At 45.7% G+C, this 20,069-nt stretch overlaps 1 protein-coding gene across 9 annotated transcripts in view; it reads right to left on the bottom strand.

Annotated features, from left to right (window-relative positions):
• Positions 1 to 20,069, bottom strand: part of PCNT (pericentrin) — a 97,676-nt gene that overhangs the window by 51,648 nt on the left and 25,959 nt on the right. For 8 of the 9 annotated variants that reach the window (XM_071562844.1, XM_071562841.1, XM_071562842.1 and 5 more), the window contains 10 exons: positions 19,529 to 19,745; positions 18,297 to 18,535; positions 15,781 to 16,226; positions 13,412 to 13,988; positions 12,321 to 12,554; positions 9,243 to 9,407; positions 4,735 to 4,881; positions 3,937 to 4,088; positions 1,735 to 1,949; positions 367 to 578 (listed from right to left, as the gene is read on the bottom strand). In XM_071562844.1, coding sequence (XP_071418945.1) covers positions 367 to 578; positions 1,735 to 1,949; positions 3,937 to 4,088; positions 4,735 to 4,881; positions 9,243 to 9,407; positions 12,321 to 12,554; positions 13,412 to 13,988; positions 15,781 to 16,226; positions 18,297 to 18,535; positions 19,529 to 19,745 — 2,604 coding nt within the window. The remainder of the gene's footprint in view (positions 1 to 366; positions 579 to 1,734; positions 1,950 to 3,936; positions 4,089 to 4,734; positions 4,882 to 9,242; positions 9,408 to 12,320; positions 12,555 to 13,411; positions 13,989 to 15,780; positions 16,227 to 18,296; positions 18,536 to 19,528; positions 19,746 to 20,069) is intronic. The other variant, XM_071562843.1, reaches the window with a different exon arrangement.

Genomic DNA, 20,069 nt, shown 5'->3' with positions numbered 1-20,069 from the left:
CCTGAACCTGCTTATTGATGTTGGAGAACGTTGATATGAAGTGCAACAAAACCCCCTCAAAAACTTCTTGGACTCCTCAAATTTCCAAATGAATCTAAAATCCTAATTTAAATCTTAAGGCAACCAAGTTATTGCCTTCCCACAGGATCTGCCAGAAGGTTAAATACACAGCCTAAAAACTGAGGTCACACTTTCAGTGTTATAGGCACAAATTGGAATTGTTTTGGTTGAAAGGGACCTTAAAAACCATGGAATTGGAATTGTTTTAGTTCAAAGGGACCTTAAATCCATATAGTTCCAAGCCCCTGCCATTGCCAGGCCCCTTCCACTAGACCAGGCTGCTCCACACAGGTTAAAAAGGTTTACTTGTTTAGTTGACTCTGTAACCAGTTCCAGAAGTCTCTCCACTGCCGTGCGCAAACGGTGACAGATTTTCAGAATAATTTCTTCATTTTCACATGCCAGTTCTGGCTTTGCAAAAACACTTTCACACAAGTGCTGGCTCAACTCAGACACCTCCTCAGCCCCTGGAGACAACTGGTTGTGTTCTGTGAGGGTTTCATCAAGCAGCTCCTCTGCTGAAAACAAACAAGGTGTTTAAAAACACAGCAAAAAAGACAGGTAGCCCCAAAACTGGTCACTCAGGTCACAACTGACATCAACCAGTGACAGTGGTTGGGCCTGGAGATCTACAAGGGGAAAACTTGGACGCTACATGGGGAAAACTTGGGACGCTACATGGGGAAAACTTGGGACGCTACATGGGGAAAACTTGGGACGCTACATGGGGAAAACTTGGGACGCTACATGGGGAAAACTTGGGACGCTACATGGGGAAAACTTGGGACGCTACATGGGGAAAACTTGGGACGCTACATGGGGAAAACTTGGGACGCTACATGGGGAAAACTTGGGACGCTACATGGGGAAAACTTGGGATACTACAAACTGAAAAATTAGAGACCACAATGGGAAAACTTGGGACACTACGAGGGCAAAACTTGGGACACTACGAGGGGAAAACTGGGGACACTTCAAGGGGAAAACTGGGGACACTTCAAGGGGAAAACTTGGGACCCCACAAGGGGAAAACTTGGGACCCCATAAGGGGAAAACTTGGAACAATACAAGGGGAAAACTTGTGACACTACAAGGGGAAAACCTGACACTTTAACAACTCAACATTGAAAAATCACAAGGGCTTTTCACAACATCTGGGAATATTGTGCTCTATGTCAGGACCTGAAACTCTGCATTCACCAAATCCATCTTTCCTGCCCTATAATAATCCATTCTGACTTTTCCAGCAACATTTTAGTAATTGCATTAGGAAAAGAACTAAAGTCAGACAACACTGACAGATGCTGCCCCAAGGAAACTTTGAAAGACACAGAAACATTGCAACAAGAGACATCCTTTTTCTGAACTTCACCCACACAAAAGGAAATGAAAAGGCAGTTTTCAAGGACATGAACTGACTGCATATCCAGGTTTGCTGACTGAGGCTCACCTTGCTTTTAAGAACATGAACTGACTACATACCCAGGTTTGCTGACTTGGGCTCACCTTGTTTTTAAGAACATGAACTGACTACATACCCAGGTTTGCTGACTTGGGCTCACCTTGTTTTTTAAGAACATGAACTGACTATATACCCAGGTTTGGTGTCTTGGGCTCACCTTGTTTTTAAGAACATGAACTGACTACATATCCAATTTTCTGCCTTGGGCTCACCTTTTTCTAAGTGGCTGTTTTCTTTAGCTTTGAAACACTGCATGAATCCCATTTCCTCCATAATGCTGTGGGCTTCTTTGGAATCTCCAGAAACCAGGCTGTCATCAAGACAAAGCCCAATCCTGCTACAGACGAGATCCTCAATAGCTATTGTGGCCTTCACCAATTCCATGAGCAAATTCAAAACGTGCTCATAAGATTCACGCAGCTTTTCCCTGGAACAAAAGCAGAGCCAACACTTTAGAAATTGCATGCACTTGATTTGAAAGAGACTCTGAACCCACTGAAAAGCTGACAGTCCAAAATGGGTGTCTTGCCATGGTTTGGCAGTTGTCAGCAATGATGATTCAGATGACTAACAAAAAAACACGTAATTTTCAAAGAGCTGGTACAGAACAACACCTTTGTCTTCTCCACAGTTAGATCATACTGCAATCCCACATATCTCAGTGTTCCACATCTGTGGAAGCAACAGCAAGGAGGATTCTATAGTAGGAGATGGATCAGTGACATCAAAATAACTAAATATAACTCAAATAACTAAAAATAACTAAAATAAATAAAGTGGTCTATCTGGACTTCAGCAGGGCCTTTGACACTGTCTCCCATAATATACTCCTGGAAAAGCTGGTAGCCCATGGCTAGGACAGGTGTACCCTCTCCTGGGTCAGAAGCTGGCCGGAGGGCCCAGAGAGTGCTGGTGAATGCAACTGTGTCCAGCTGGTCACCAGTGGTGTCCCCAGGGGTCTGTGTTGGGTCCAGTCCTGTTTAACATCTTCAGTGATGATTTAGGTGAGGGGATTGAGTCCATCCTCAGCAAATTTGCTGATGACACCAAGTTGGGAGCGAGTGTCGACCTGCTGGAAGGCAGGAGGGCTCTGCAGAGGGATCTGGAGAGACTGGAGAGATGGGCTGATTGCAATGGGATGGAGTTCAACAAGGCCAAATGCAGGTCCTGCCCTTTGGCCACCCCAACCCCTGCAGTGCTCCAGGCTGGGCACAGAGTGGCTGAAGAGCAGCCAGGCAGAGGGACCTGGGGGGACTGAGGGACAGGAAGCTCAACAGGAGCCAACAGTGTGCCCAGGTGGCCAAGAAGGCCAATGGGATCCTGGCCTGGATCCAAACTAGCATGGCCAGCAGGCCCAGGGCAGTGACCCTTCCTCTGGACTCTGCCTTGGGGAGGCCACACCTTGAGTGTGGTGTTCAGTTCTGGGCCCCTCAGTTGAGGCAAGAGCTTGAGGGGCTGGAGCGGGGCCAGAGAAGAGCAACGAGGCTGGAGAAGGGACTGGAGCACAAGTGCAGTGGGGAGAGGCTGAGGGAGCTGGGGGTGTTTAGCCTGGAGAAGAGGAGGCTCAGAGGTGACCTCAGCACTGTCTAGAACTGCCTGAAGGGAAGTTCTGGCCAGGTGGGGGTTGGTCTCTTCTCCCAGGCACTCAGCAATAGGACAAGGGGGCACGATGGGCTCAAGCTCTGCCAGGGGAAATTGAAGTTGGAGAGCAGAAAAACTTCCTTGCAGAGAGAGTGCTCAGGCATTGGAATGGGCTGCCCAGAGAGGGGGTGGATTCCCCATCCCTGGAGGTTTTTCAGCTGAGCTTGGCCGTGGCACTGAGTGCCATGATCTGGTAAAGGGACTGGAGTTGGACCAAGGGTTGGACTTGATGATCTTGGAGGTCTTTTCCAACCCAATCCATTCTACGATTCTATGAAATAACTCAGGGTATGCTGGCAGAGCTGATAACAAAAATTGTACTTAGGGAAACAGTTTTAAGCAAAACACTAAGCCCATTTCTTCAAGATGAGAAAGAGGGAATTCTTCTGGAAGCTTATTCAGCATGAACAGCTTCTCTAACCCAGACAGTCCCATGACATGTTCAAACAATCCACATTGCACTGAAAGGTTCTGTGACCAAGAGGATTTCTCCATTTCTTAGATTTTTCCAAGACTGGAGACAATGGAAATCTCAAACCACCAAAACCTTCATCAGATTGCAAGAAAAAGAGCAAGAAAAAATAACAAACAGCCCCATCATGTCAAGATAGGTTGGTAATTTTTTTTTAAAAATTGCAAATAAACCAAACATACCATCATCCTACTTGAGCCAGCTTAATTTTGTCTTGCTATTATTTCTTCATGAGAAGTGACAAAACAAGCCAACAAAAAACCCCAAGCACTGAGCAGTCTGTAAGTAAAGATGAACAAACCTTTCCTCCTTGGATTGCTCAATGTCAGACCTCAACAAGGCCACCAAATTCCCTCCCTCTTGGTTCTCCCTGTCCCGCCGCTGCAGGAGGGTCTCCAGCTCAGAGTTGGTCTCCTCTATTTCCTGCTTTAAAGACTCCACTTCCTTTTCCAGCTGTGGAAATACAGTGACAACTCAATAAAGTCAATCATTTTGCATAAATCTGCTTTATGAACTCTACCTGAAAACAAGTTTCTGGAAAAATTATTTATTTCCTCATATTTTTATTTTTATTCAATTTCAGATGATACCTTTATCCAATTAAAATGTATGTATATAAAAATTAAAATAAATACATGTGTGTATATACCCCCCAAATCCAGATTTTGCTGCCAAACAAATTAGTGCCATTTTGTTAGAAAATCTGTCTCATAAGTAAGCAAAAAAAGAAAAGTAAAAATATTTATTTGGGAGGAAACTGCAAGGGAAGAAAAGCATTCTGCTCCCGTGCCAACCTTCTCACCCAACATCAAATCATCTGTTTGGGGGGAAACTGCAAGGGAAGAAAAGCATTCTGCTCCCATGCCAACCTTCTCACCCATCATCAAATCCCACAAGAAGAGCTGCATCAATAGGGACATTCCCAAGTGTTAATCCTGGTTTTTCCCCTAAACAGAAAGGCCCCAAAGAACATCTAACATAGCACAAGAATTACACATGCAGTCCCTCTGTATACACCTTGAGACAGAAGGGATCACTTTGCTAAAACACCAACCCCAAAAGAACATTTAAAATTTAGGTTTAAGATGTTTCCACACACCTGGATAATCATTGCTGTCTTTTCCTGCAGCTGGACTGATAAGATCTCTTGCTCCTTTTGGTGAGCAGCCTGTGCCTTCTCCCTCTCCTGAATCAACATCTGCTCCTTGTCATGGAGTGATGCCTTCTTTTCAGCTTCAAACTCATCCTGCATAAATCACATACACTTGAATTTACAGAGAGGAAAAAAAAAACCTAACAAAACACAAACAGCACCACCATCCTGCAAAAAAACTCAACCCAACAACACCCCTACTTTTATTGTATTCTTTAGAAGTACACACTTTACCTCTTGGATTAACCAGCAGTGACTTACACAGTCAACACTCCCAATCAACAAAATGATGCTCAGATTATGATCAAAATCCAAACCAATGTGGTCAGCAGAACCAGGGCAGTGACTGTCCCTTTGTACTCAGCACTGGGGAGAAGCACCTTGAGGACTCCTCTGTCCAGTTCTGGGTCCCTCACTTCAAAACACACACTGAGGTGCTGGAGCAAGTCCAGAGAAGGGCAATGGAGCTGTGGAAGGGTCTGGAGGAGAAGGGGAGGCTCAGGGGAGGCCTTGTCATTCTCTACATGAAGGGAGGTCACAGCAAGGTGAGGGTTGGACTCTGCTCTCCAGGAACAGGACAAGAGGAAAGAGCCTCAAACTGCACCAGGAGAGGTTCAGGTTGGATATTGGGAGGAAATTCTTCACAGAAAGAGCTTTAAGAAAAGGTACTGGAAGCGGCTGCCCAGGGAGGTTTGGAGTGCCCAGCCCTGGAGGTGCCCAAGGCAGGACTGGCCATGGCACTCAGTGCTCTGGGCTGGGGGACAAGGTGGGCATCAGGCACAGGGTGGGATCCAGGGGCTGGCAGGGCTTTGCCAAGGTGGACATGGGGCACAGAGTGGGCTCCAGGGACTGGGAGGGCTTTGCCAAGGTGGGCATTGGGCACAGAGTGGGTTCCAGGACCTGGCAGAGTTTTGCCAAGGTAGGCATCAGGCACAGGGTGGGCTCCAGGGGCTGAGAGGGCTTTGCCAAGGTGTGCATCGGGCACAGGGTGAGTTCCAGGGGCTGGGAGGGCTTTGCCAAGCTGGGCATCAGGCACAGGGTGGGCTCCATGGGCTGGGAGGGCTTTGCCAAGGTGGGCATTGGGCACAGAGTGGGTTCCACGACCTGGCAGAGCTTTGCCAAGGTCAGCATTGGGCACAGGGTGGGCTCCATGGGCTGTCGGGGCTTTGCCAAGGTGGGCATCAGGCACAGGGTGGGCTCCATGGGCTGGGAGGGCTTTGTCAAGGTGGGCAACAGGCACAGAGTGGGCTCCAGGGGCTGGTAGAGCTTTGCCAAGGTGGGCATCGGGCACAGAGTGGGCTCCATGGGCTGGCAGGGCTTTGCCAAGGTGGGAATCGGGCACAGGATGGGCTCCAGGGGCCGGGGGGGCTTTTCCAGCCTGTGAAAGCAACTCTGCAGGAAGGGATTATGAGCCAGTGCCCACTCCTGCAGCAGCAAATAAGGGAGGTAAACCAAGGTCCTGGAATCATTTCCTAAAGAGTATTACAGAATCATTGTGGTTGGAAAAGCCCTCTCAGACCATCCTGCACATTAACCCAGCACTCCCAAGCCCAGCACTAAACCATGTCCTAAGCACCACATCCACAGCTTTTTTGAACATTTGAAGGGATGGTGATTCCACCATTGCCCTGAGCAGCCTGTTCCAATTCCTGACCACCCCTTCAGTAAAGAAATTTTCCCTGATATCCAATGGAATTCTCCCCTGGTGCAAATTGAAGCCACTTCCTTTGGTCCTCTCCTTGTTATCTGGGACAAGAGGCTTCACCTTCACCTGTCTGTACCCTCCTGTCAGGAAGTTGTAGAGAGTTAGAAGGTCCCCCCAACCCTCCTTTTCTCCAGGCTGAACACCTTCAGCTCCATCAGCCAATCCTCAGAGGATTTGTGCTCCAGACCCTTTTCTGAACATGCCTAAGAGGCTGAGCTAAGAGGCCAAAAGGAACCAGATTAGTGGCTGTGTCTGCAACACCAGAATTGGGCAGGGATAAAAAATCTCAGGCAATCTGATCCAGGAACACCAACACACTCCAAGGTGAAAGCCAAATATCAATACACTGGCAAGCCAAGAAAAGAGTTTTTTTCCTGGGGCAAGAAATAAGACTTGAGAGCAGAGCATATGTAGTCACCTCAGGTGACCTGGATCCTGTCCTTCCACTGTGCTTGGCAGTAAGGAAGGTAAAGAGTGAACAGACACAAAGAGTGGGAGGGAGGACCTTCCTCGACCTAGAACACTGAATTTGCAGACAAAGTCTCTAAACCAGCCTGTCTGTTATTTCAGATCCACTTAAAAAGTATGTAAGACCATAGAGAGCAACTCTGAATAGCAGAAATCTGCTAGGGAAGAAAGCAAGGAAACTGCCTGGCATGAAGACAAGGGCATAAATGAGCACAGGGGAGTGGGCAGGGGAAGGTCTGTAAAATAAAAACCTGTATCAGCCCACAGTGCAGCCTGACACTGCAAACACATCCAGTCAGTCCCTTCTGAGACAAAACACCAGGCATTAAAATCATGGGGGGAAAAAAAATCCACAGACAGCTGGTTCTGTTCTGTGAGGGTTTCATCAAGCAGCTGCTCTGCTGAAAACAAGCAAGGTGTTTAAAAACACAGCAAAAAAGACAGGTAGTCCCAAAAGTGATCACTCAGATAACAACTGACATCAGTCAGTGACAGTGGTTGGGTCTGGAGATGTACGAGGTGAAAACTTGGACACGACGAGGGGAAAACTTGGACACGACGAGGGGAAAACTTGGGACCCCACGAGGGGAAAACTTGGGACCCCACGAGGGGAAAACTTGGACACTACAAGGGGAAAACTGGGGACACTTCAAGGGGAAAACTGGGGACACATCAAGGGGAAAACTGGGGACACATCAAGGGGAAAACTGGGGACACATCAAGGGGAAAACTTGACACATCAATAACTCAACGTTATAAAACCACATGGGCTTTTCACAACATTTGGGAATATTGTGCTCTATGTCAGGACCTGAAACTCTGCATTCACCAAATCCACCTTTCCTGCCCTATAATAATCCATTCTGACTTTTCCAGCAACATTTTAGTAATTGCATTAGGAAAAGAACTAAAGTCAGACAACACTGACAGATGCTGCCCCAAGGAAACTTTGAAAGACACAGAAACATTGCAACAAGAGACATCCTTTTTCTGAACTTCACCCACACAAAAGGAAATGAAAAGGCAGTTTTCAAGGACATGAACTGACTGCGTATCCAGGTTTGCTGACTGAGGCTCACCTTGCTTTTAAGAACATGAACTGACTACATACCCAGGTTTGCTGACTTGGGCTCACCTTGTTTTTAAGAACATGAACTGACTACATACCCAGGTTTGCTGACTTGGGCTCACCTTGTTTTTAAGAACATGAACTGACTACATACCCAGGTTTGCTGACTTGGGCTCACCTTGTTTTTAAGAACATGAACTGACTACATACCCAGGTTTGTATGTAGAAAAAACCACCTTTTTCTAAGTGGTTGTTTTCTTTGGGCAAAGAAGCCCTGGGAAAATTTCAGCAAAAAGTGAGGTTTCTGAAATCCCAACTGCTAATTAAGGCTGCATAAGAGAGAGCAAAGCAGGGACCACTCCTGGAGCATCTGCATAACATTCAGTCTGGTCTCAGCTTCTGTGAGTGAAGGTTGGGGTTCAGCTGAGGACAAAAATATGAGGCAAAATATACCTGCAGCAGCTTTTCAGGATATACTTGTGCCTCCTGAAAGGAGGGAGGTCAAACAATGATCAGGACCACACACAGAGCCAGAGGCAGGAAACACCTTGAAGCGGCTTATCATGAAGAAAGTTTGGAAATCCAACGATGAGTGTGAGAAAACAGAGAGATTAACAACAACAAAATCTCTCACACACAAAGAGCTCACTGTCATCACACACTTGGTGAAAGCTCAGATAACACTGAGCATGTTTTGCCAAACACACAAGAGTGAAACAGGCACAGGATGACAGGGCAAGGGCACAGGCTCTGCAGACACCAAGAAAAAGCCTCCAATTAAACATGTACACAAAGAATGCTGATTAGAGCAAATATTTCCCACTGATTCTTTTGGTTTTGTTTGAAGGACAGCACTTCATATCCAATTTGGTTAAAAAACTTGGTTGTAATAATGCCAAGGTCATGGGTTCAATCCCCTGTGTGGGTCACTGACTTAAGAGTTGGACTCGATGATCCTTGTGGTTCCCTTCCAACTCAGAATAGTCTGGGATTCTGTGATTCAATTCAGGACTTTAAGACAACCCTGTAGTAACCACAACTGCTCACATTGATTTCCAATGCTGTTTTTTTTCTAGTTCTAACACTGAGAAGTTTGGAAGAGATCTAACTCAGACTTTGGAGACTGAAGAACAAAAATCTCTACCAGTGGCTCCTTTTCAGCCAAACCCTGTCCCAGAGCACACTCAGAAGAGCCTTTTCCCCAGGGCCCACCTTCAGCTGTGTGATCTGCTGCTCCAGGAGCACCTCGGACTGGCACTTGAGCAGCTCAATCTCCTCCTGGAACTGAAGCTGCTGCTTCAATTTTACCTCCTCAAACTGGGCCAGGAGAGCTGTTCTCACAGAGTCCACCTCAGAAGCGGATGCAGAGGCATAGAGCTGCAGACAAGCAAGGAATCGAAAATATTTTAGCCACAGAGTTACAATGAAGTGAAAAATAAACCCAACACAAACCCATCAAGCTCAACCACAAAAAGGGCTGCAAGGTTGACCCTGGCAACTCCAGGCCTGCCAGCCTGACCTCGGTGCCTGGCAGGGTTATGGAGCAGTTCATCCTGAGTGCAATCACACGGCACCTTCAGGGTGGACAAGGGATTAGACCCAGCCAGCATGAGTTTAGGAGGGGCAAGTCCTGTCTGACCAGCCTGATCTCCTTTTATGATCAGGTGACCCACGTGGTGGATGAGGGGAAGGCTGTGGATGTGTCTGCCTGGACTTCAGCAAGGCCATTGACACTGTCTCCCATAATATACTCCTGGAAAAGCTGGTAGCCCATGGCTAGGACAGGTGTACCCTCTGCTGGGTCAGGAGCTGGCCGGAGGGCCCAGAGAGTGCTGGTGAATGCAACTGTGTCCAGCTGGTCACCAGTGGTGTCCCCAGGGGTCTGTGTTGGGTCCAGTCCTGTTTAACATCTTCAGTGATGATTTAGATGAGGGGATTGAGTCCATCCTCAGCAAATTTGCTGATGACACCAAGTTGGGAGCGAGTGTCGACCTGCTGGAAGGCAGGAGGGCTCTGCAGAGGGATCTGGAGAGACTGGAGAGATGGGCTGATTGCAATGGGATGGAGTTCAACAAGGCCAAGTGCAGGTCCTGCCCTTTGGCCACCCCAACCCCCTGCAGCGCTCCAGGCTGGGCACAGAGTGGCTGAAGAGCAGCCAGGCAGAGGGACCTGGGGGAACTGAGGGACAGGAAGCTCAACAGGAGCCACCAGTGTGCCCAGGTGGCCAAGAAGGCCAAGGGGATCCTGGCCTGGATCCAAACTAGCGTGGCCAGCAGGCCCAGGGCAGTGACCCTTCCCCTGGACTCTGCCCTGGGGAGGCCACACCTTGAGTGTTGTGTTCAGTTCTGGGCCCCTCAGTTGAGGCAAGAGATTGAGGGGCTGGAGCAGGGCCAGAGAAGAGCAACGAGGCTGGAGAAGGGACTGGAGCACAAGTGCAGTGGGGAAAGGCTGAGGGAGCTGGGGGTGTTTAGCCTGGAGAAGAGGAGGCTCAGAGGTGACCTCAGCACTGTCTGGAACTCCCTGAAGGGAAGTTCTGGCCAGGTGGGGGTTGGTCTCTTCTCCCAGGCACTCAGCAATAGGACAAGGGGGCACGATGGGCTCAAGCTCTGCCAGGGGAAACTGAAGTTGGAGAGTAGAAAAAACTTGTTTGCAGAGAGAGTGCTCAGGCATTGGAATGGGCTGCCCAGAGAGGGGGTGGATTCCCCATCCCTGGAGGTTTTTCAGCTGAGCTTGGCCTTGGCACTGAGTGCCATGATCTGGTAAAGGGACTGGAGTTGGACCAAGGGTTGGCCTTGATGATCTTGGAGGTCTTTTCCAACCCAATCCATTCTATGATTCTATGAACCAAATTCTCAAGACTATGTTCACAATCATCAAGGTCATACAGGGCTTCTATCACCCTGCTGATGGAAAAAGAAAGGTGATAAAAATAGATTAGAAGGAATCAGGCATTAGGTATCAAGTAGTCTCATGAATACAGGAGATATCAGGTCAGACTAATAAAGTATTCCTGACTTATTCTTTCCAAGATACTTTCGTAAGAGATATTTAAAAAAAATGAGGGAAGAGGGGGAGAGAAACAAAGGGAGAGCAGATTTTGTTAAAATTGATTTCTCCTGGTCAAGTGGGAACTAACATTACACAGCTCTATTTAATGCAATTATCCTGTGAGCTCCAACAGAGAAAACTTTGAGGATTTTTTTGTTCATTTGGGTTTTTTTTCCTGTTATTCTCTCTGAGAAGAGTCACTGCAGAATGGACATAAATCCTGTTTCTGTGATGAAGGGTTTAAAGATTGAGTAACCATTAGAACCTCCCAGAACACCAATAAAACTCCCTTCCCAAGCAATCTATTCTTCCAAAAGTGATTTGAGTGTTTTTTGGAACACTATTTTCAAATTAGTTAAGTGCCAAAGCCAAAGCTGGTTGTATTTTAACTAAACACACGTTGTGGTCGTTGTAGCTGGATAAAGCTCATTTTGTTTGTGACTTTTCCTACCATATGAATGTAAAATATAACACAGGGAAGTGAAAAGTTTTGATCACTTGTAGTTGCTTTGTTTGCACCCACAGAAGTCAAACTGCATGAAAGACTGAATAAATAGAAGGTCTAATTCCATTTGGATGCTGAAAAATAATAATCACTTTTTTTTTAGCCTTCAGTATCAAAGTAAATATCATCAAGTTCATACATAAACATTTTAAAAAGGAAGAAATGGCAAAGCTTGAAGGGCAAGAAGGAAGATTTCCAAACCTCACTGAGAAATCATATTTGGAAAAGTATTACCTACTATCATTTCTCTAAGAAAAGAAGAAATCTGTGTCAGAAGAATAAATGAATGGTTTTACTTCTAGTAAAGTTTTGCTTTACTTTTTACCCTTTACAATAAAGGTTTTACATAAAAACCTTTGAAGTGAACAGGTGCTTTGCAGAAAGGGTTGATGACCTCAATTATTTCCTACTGGTTTTAAATCAAAATGGCAGCTTTAATATTTTGAAATAAATACAACAGGATTTCAAAAGCAAGTCCAGCCTCTCCTCCTCCCCCACAAAGAGAGTGTTGCAAATATGGGTTTAATTTTCTTAAAATTTAGGCCAATACACATACACAAATTACTTCAAGTCCTTTGAGATAAAACAAAGCCTCCAAGTGTTAATTCTGCCTTTTCATATCTACTGGCACTATTAAAAACAAAACCAAAAGCATCTTACTTCTAAGGTTAATAAACGGATTTTCCCTTATGATGAACACAGACTAACTTGTGTTCAGGTATTCCCACCACTCTCACCTTTTGCTCATGTTCATGCTGTGCTTTCAGTTTCCCCAATTCTTCTTCCAGCTCCCTGGAATACTCCTCCTTATGCTTCCTAATTTCTGCCTGATGAAGGTCCTGAAGCTCTTGCAGTGCTTTCCTGTGCTTCTCCTCCATCTCCAACACCTCCCCACGTAGCAGATCCAGAGCCACACGTTTTTCCTCCTCCAGCAACTGCCTCTGATTCCGAAGAGCTGTGTTCAAATCATCCTGTGTGAGCATTAATTAAAAAAGGGGAGAAAGAATCACAGAATGGGTTGGGTTGGAAAAGACCTCCAAGATCAGCAAGTCCAACCCTTGGGCCAGCTCCAGTCCCTTTACCAGATCATGGCACTCAGTGCCACGGCCAAGCTCAGTTGAAAAACCTCCAGGGATGGGGAATTCACCCCCTCTCTGGGCAGCCCATTCCAATGCCTGAGCACTCTCTCTGCAAACAAGTTTTTTCTCATCTCCAACTTCAATTTCCCCTGGCAGAGCTTGAGCCTGTGCCCCCTTGTCCTAATAAAAAGTCATTGCAAATATCTTTGCAAAACACTTGTCCTGCTTCTCCTCTTGTCTCAAAGCTTTCTAAGCAAACAGCAACAATTCTGTCTCGTGAATGATGAGCACACACACAGTTACACACTCTCTACAGCACTTAAATGGGTTTATTTCATTTATGTAGCAAAATTTGTAAATCCCCTACTTATTAGGGAGGATCTTCAGATTCCCAGAGATGTGGCTGAACCTTGAGAATTACATCTACTTTTTTCTAATCACCTCCTGAAGAATTACACAGGATCTGCCAGGCAGAAAAGCTCTGAGCCACAAAATGAACAAGCTCCAGTCTGAATGGGGCTAAAAGATTTACCTCATTTGTACCTTTTCCACACAATGAGTCAGAAAACTCATTGTCTGGGGCAGGGGGCAACAGATGGACCTCATTTTCAGCTGAAGTTTCCTATTTCAGCTCCCAATGTGGCCCCACTCAGGTGTCAGTGTGGCACAAAGAGGTTGCAGAAACACCCCCAAGAACAAGGGAAAAGGTGGAATTTCACCTTCTATGACACATTTTCTTTCTGTCTCACCTTATGAGCTTCTTGTGCTTCAAGAGCCATGGCTTTAAGCTTTTCCATATGAACAGTAGCCAGCTCAATTTTCAAATTATTTTGGGAGAGCTGAAGTTCTTCAGCGTGCTTTAATTTCAGCTTCTCAACCTCCTGGGCCAGGCGTGTTTGGTGCATTTTATCCTGTTCTTGGAGCTGCTCCCTGTGCTGCAGCTGCAGCTTGTCCAGAGCCTGACTGTGCTCATCTCTTATATTCTGAATTTCAGAAAGGTAGGATGACTCCAAGGAATCCAGATTGGATAAGTGTTTTGCCTCCAGCTCATCCATTTGGGACTGATGCTTTGTCTGGAGTTCAGCAACAAAACCTTCCAGCTGGATCTGCTGTTTCCTCTCCAGTGTGGATTTAAGGGTCTCCATTTCAGCTTGGTGTTTTGTTTGCAAATCAGCTGTCAGAGACAAAATTTGCTGCTTATGCTTCTCCTGTAACTGCTGACTTTGGAGTTCCAGCTCATCCACATGTTTCTTTTTCAGCTCTTGGAGAAGAATCTCTTGCTCAGTTGTGAAGTCCTGAGTTAGAGCTTTGTGTTCCTCCATAAACCTGGATCATGTCCAAGAAAGTTAAGAGACTATTGTCAAAAAGGCACTGCTTGTTTTTTTTTTAATAATTGAACTAATAAATAAAAACCAAAGAAAAATAAATAGACCTTACTTCACCTCCATAAGTTTTCCTTTACATTTCACACACAGAACTAAATTCCAAAAAAGCCACAATAATTTTTTATAGCCCAGAATTAAAGATTTCTTGTCACTTGGTTATTACTAGAGACCCCTATTAACTCACTAAAACTCAAATACTGCCATATGAGAGCATTTAGGACCTGGTACATACCTTCCTACATCTCCAATGTGTTGTCTGCAAGTAACTGCACTGTCATAACAAACACCTTTAAAAATTTCTGTTTAAGACAGACCTAAAAGCTCCTCCAGACTCAGCTCTCTGAGGTCTGTTTAAATCTTGATGCAGAAGATTTAGTCCCTGAAGTGCTGCCATTTGCTGCAATCAGTAACTACAGTATTTTTGGATACAGACACCAATAACTACAAAGCAATCAGTTATCCAGAAGTTAAGTTTCTGCTTTCAGTGTTTTCTTACTGTCATTATTTCTCCAATCTTGTTCAGTGAGTGCATGTTTGGGGAGGAAAAAAGGGAGATATTTGATGCAAATGTGGTTGGTTGAATATTTTCTGTAATACACTTTAAAAAACTGGTGTAGAAAGGGGAGGAAAAACATAAATTGCAGCCTTTACTTCTCACCAGAACTGAATACCAAAGGGGGCCACATCAACCTCAGCATTCAGTGGTTTGCACAAGCTTCATTCACCAGGAAAAGCCTGCTCAAACTCATTTGAATTTTGAGATTTTCTCTATTTATATGTCTCATTCACCAGCAAAAGCCTGCTGAAAAAACTCCTCTGAATTTTGAGAATTTTTCTACTTATGAGTCCTCTCACACTTAATCTCTTCCAAAGCTGGTGTATGATTTTCAGCTCTGTGTTATTGTACTCTGAACAGGCAGAACTTCACTACATTTTATCTTCTAGACTGCATAAAATGCATTTACATGAAGCAAAATTCTACAGCAAACCACAAGAGACAGCATTAATGTCCCTTGGGACAGCAGCAAGCTTTATACAGAATCACAGAATGGACTGGGTTGGAAAAGACCTCCGAGATCATCCAGTCCCTTTACCAGATCATGGCACTCAGTGCCACGGCCAAGCTCAGTTGAAAAACATCCAGGGATGGGGAATCCACCCCCTCTCTGGGCAGCCCATTCCAATGCCTGAGCACTCTCTCTGCAAACAAGTTTTTTCTGCTCTCCAACTTCAATTTCCCCTGGCAGAGCTTGAGCCCATCGTGCCCCCTTGTCCTATTGCTGAGTGCCTGGGAGAAGAGACCAACCCCCACCTGGCCAGAACTTCCCTTCAGGCAGTTCCAGACAGTGCTGAGGTCACCTCTGAGCCTCCTCTTCTCCAGGCTGAACACCCCCAGCTCCCTCAGCCTCTCCCCACTGCACTTGTGCTCCAGTCCCTTCTCCAGCCTCGTTGCTCTTCTCTGGCCCCACTCCAGCCCCTCAAGCTCTTGCCTCAACTGAGGGGCCCAGAACTGAACACAACACTCAAGGTGTGGCCTCCCCAAGGCAGAGTCCAGGGGAAGGGTCACTGCCCTGGGCCTGCTGGCCACGCTAGTTTGGACCCAGGCCAGGATGTCAGTCAGTGCCATCAAGTGACAAACCTCCATCACTGCCACTCCCCAAGTTTAAAATAAAGAAAAGCAACCCCAACAATGAGTGGACTGGTGGGGAACTGCTCACACACTCAGCACTTACTTGTTTTGTGCTTCCCTAAGTTTCAGTGCACATTCCTCCTGCAGACAGAGCGTGGCTTTTTCCATCTCCTGTGCCATGAGGGCTTTGGCTGCCTGCAGGTCAGCCTGATCCTGCTGAGCTTCCTGCACAGCCTGGGCCAGGCTGTCCTCCAGCTGCTGCAGGCTGTTCTGCTGCTCCTTCACCAGCTTCTCCAGCTCCAGGATTTTGGCAGCTTGGTGATCTTGCAGTTGCTTCATTTGAGCTTCACGGAATTCAAACTCTTTTTGCAGGTTCTGCCTCTCAGACTCTGCTCTGCTTCGCAGCTCTGACAACTTCTCTTCTGCTTGGACTCTCTGGGCCTCCCTTTCACAGTGCCACTTCTCCTCTTTTTCCTTGTACACAGCCTCTATTTTCTGCACTTCTTCTCTTAATTGATTCTTGTGATCCTCAGCAACTTTGTATTTTTCCTGCAAAAACAGTTATTAAAAAAAAAGACAATAATCCACCAAAACCAAACTAAAGTGCATGAATTGAACATTCTCAGGCATTTAAGGTCCTGGAGAGATTCAGTTCTTGTAGAGAAGTAATCCTTCCTAATAAAAGCAAGGCTGAAATGTCAATTTCTAAATTGGCATACAAGAAATTTAAGGCATTAAATGCAAGTAAATTCAATGCAGTAAATTCAATGCAGTAAATTCAATGCAGTAAATTCAATGCAAGAAATGCAAGTAAATTCAATGTGATAAATTCAATGCATTATTAAGGATTCATTGGGGTAAGGAAGATGAGAAAAAACTAAGGAACAATTCTAGAATTATTATGGTACTCTATGTGGTTTTCACTTGAAGTCATTTATCTTCTTTTTAGGAGTTCAACTAACAGAGCTGTGGGCACCTTAGAGATCTACACTGGGGGTGACTAAAACTCTCTTTTAAACTTCTCTTCCTGCATTCCAGTGGTATTTTATATGTAGTGACAAAGGCAGTTCTTGGACACAGCATAAAAGCCACACAAAAAACATGTGGCATAAAAACAGAAGCTGAAGCAGCAAATGACTGTAGAAGGCAAAAAAACCCTCTTTCTCTGGCTTCCTCCAGCAGGTTCTTAGGCTGGAAAAGGATGCACATATCCATCTCTTTTTAAAAAGGGAGGAAAGGAAGACTTGAGAAATAAGAGCTTCACCCATCTCCTTCTCATTAGCATCCAAATACTGAAACAAATAAAACAATTAATTAACATCCAATGTAAGTTAATCCTCAGATGGGACAGCTGAGATGGGACAGCGGCTGGTCACCAGTGGTGTCCCCAGTGGCCTGTGTTGGGTCCAGTCCTATTTAACATCTTCAGTGATGACTTAGATGAGGGGATTGAGTCCACCATCAGCAAATTTGCTGATGACACCAAGTTGGGAGCGAGTGTCGAGCTGCTGGAAGGCAGGAGGGCTCTGCAGAGGGATCTGGAGAGACTGGAGAGATGGGCTGATTGCAATGGGATGGAGTTCAACAAGGCCAAGTGCAGGTCCTGCCCTTTGGCCACCCCAACCCCCTGCAGCGCTCCAGGCTGGGCACAGAGTGGCTGGAGAGCAGCCAGGCAGAGGGACCTGGGGGGACTGAGGGACAGGAAGCTCAACAGGAGCCACCAGTGTGCCCAGGTGGCCAAGAAGGCCAATGGGATCCTGGCCTGGATCCAAACTAGCGTGGCCAGCAGACCCAGGGCAGTGACCCTTCACCTGGACTCTGCCTTGGGGAGGGCACACCTTGAGTGTTGTGTTCAGTTCTGGGCCCCTCAGTTGAGGCAAGAGATTGAGGGGCTGGAGCGGGGCCAGAGAAGAGCAACGAGGCTGGAGAAGGGACTGGAGCACAAGTGCTGTGGGGAGAGGCTGAGGGAACTGGGGGTGTTTAGCCTGGAGAAGAGGAGGCTCAGAGGTGACCTCAGCACTGTCTAGAACTCACTGAAGGGAAGTTCTGGGCAGGTGGGGGTTGGTCTCTTCTCCCAGGCACTCAGCAATAGGACAAGGGGGCACGATGGGCTCAAGCTCTGCCAGGGGAAATTGAAGTTGGAAAGCAGAAAAAACTTCTTTGCAGTGAGAGTGCTCAGGCATTGGAATGGGCTGCCCAGAGAGGGGGTGGATCCCCCATCCCTGGAGGTTTTTCAGCTGAGCTTGGCCTTGGCACTTAGTGCCATGATCTGGTAAAGGGACTGGAGTTGGACCAAGGGTTGGACTTAATGATCTTGGAGGTCTTTTCCAACCCCATCAGTTCTGTGATTCTATGATTCTGATTTAACAGATAAGAGGGACAGTACCAGGTAAGATTGTCTCTACTGTAACACTTTGAATGAGAAGGTACAAGAGCTACACCAAAACAGACTTGTATTGTAATACTTGTGTGTATCCAGGCAAGTCCATTTAAATCTGAAGCTCCTGTTCCTAAATCAGGGACATTTAAAGGCCAGTGCTGCCTCTGCCTCCCTGGGCCTTCCCAGCAGATCTGAACTTGTCCAACTCTGCACAGAACAGTTCTGTAAAACAAACAAACCTTTTCCATTTCTTCCCTCAGGTGCTTCTCATTCTGCTCAGAAAACTCTTTTTGCTTCAGAATCTCTTCCTTTAAGTGCCTTATTTCCTCTGAAAGCTCTGCCATGTGCTGCTTCTCACATCTGAGGAGAGAGAGCCTGGCTTTGTGCTCTTCCTCCAGCACAGACACTCTCTCAGCCACCTCCACCTCGACCTGCTGTGCTGCATCATGAGCACTCTGGAGACGCAGCCTGGTGAGTTCTGCAAAGGGAAAAAAGGGAAAGAAAATTCAAACCAAATTAAAACTTCGTTGTAATAATGCCAAGGTCATGGGTTCAATCCCCTCTGTGGGCCCGTGACTCAAGAGTTGGACTCAATGATCCTTGTGGGTCCCTTCCAGCTCAGAATAGTCTGGGATTCTGTATAATACAACGACATTCTGGAATTTATTTTATTTTAACCAGTCCCATTCATGCACAGAAATAAGCTGAGTGTTGTCAACTGTGCAGCTTCTCAGCAGCCATGCCAACCACAGGACAAGAGCCCCTCACCAGGATGATTTTGTGCTCTGCTCCATTTCATCCCCACCTTTGGGATTTACCAGTGGCAACACACACAGAACAATCACCAAACCTGTGGCAGGACCTCCCTCCTTATCTGCAACAGCCACAGGAGCTGATTGTATTTTGGGCAACATAATGGCAGACTAATGGAAGTTTCATCTACTCTTTTGCACATATTATTTACGTAAGGCATTTCCCCAAAAATCAGATGGGACAGATCTGTAATATTCTGATTTAAGCAGTATCAATATACTGTCTAGTAATAAAACTAAATAATTAAAGATAAGAAATATAACTGCAAGTTAAAAACAGCTGCACTGATCCTTTTAACCAACATACATTTATAGTTATGACAATGAATGTTAATTAGCTAACCTAAGTTATGGATTTTAAGCCCAAACATTTGTGTGACAGTGCCCTTCTAAGAATCAAAAATGGAAATCTGATCCTTTTAGCAACTGGTCCACAGTTGTAAGAGTTTTTACTTCAGAACAAACAACTTCAGGTCACCACATCTTTGGAAGTGCAAGTCAACATGCCCACAAGTGATCAAGGACAGGTAATTGTTCCCTATACTTTAGAATAAACTAATAACAAATAGAAAATTCCTCCAGACATGGCTGTTTAAAGAAAAATCTCAGCCACACAAGCAGCTTCCCATTTTCCTTCCCACTCCATCAGCCCATCCTACCTTTAAAATGTTCTTCTGAAAGCTGAGCACGGAGATGCTCAAGTTCTAAACAATGTTTTCTCTTCATTGCCTCAATTTCTGTCACACATTTGTCTGACAGATCCATCTTCATTTTCATCAGCTCCTCTTTATATTGAAGTGCAAGGGAGGATTTCAAGGAATCCAATTCAAGCCTATGTTGTTCTTTAAGTTGTAGCTGCAAACAGGCAAGTTCTTCCTACACAAGGAAAGGGTTAGGAAGAGATCTTGAGCTTTCAAGAAACTGTGATGAGAATCTTTTAATGAGAGAAAGGAAAATGCCTTTATGGAACTCTTAGTCAACTTGAAACAAGTTGAGCAAAGATGTTGAGATCTTAAATTACAAGAAGGTGCATGAAAATAGCTGCATAAATGAAAGAGGGACCAAATTAGCACTACCAGAACTACAGAGAAGAGAAATAATTCTGCACTTGTGTAGAAGAGTTTTGGTAAGTTTCTTACTTTTCACTGGATAAGCCAAAAAGGAAGAAAAATTACAGAACACTATCCCATTTGTTCTGCT

This window comes from Pithys albifrons, chromosome 8, assembly GCF_047495875.1.
Source record: "Pithys albifrons albifrons isolate INPA30051 chromosome 8, PitAlb_v1, whole genome shotgun sequence".
NCBI classification, from domain to species: Eukaryota; Metazoa; Chordata; class Aves; order Passeriformes; family Thamnophilidae; genus Pithys; species Pithys albifrons.
This window is presented reverse-complemented; position numbering and strand designations above follow the sequence as displayed.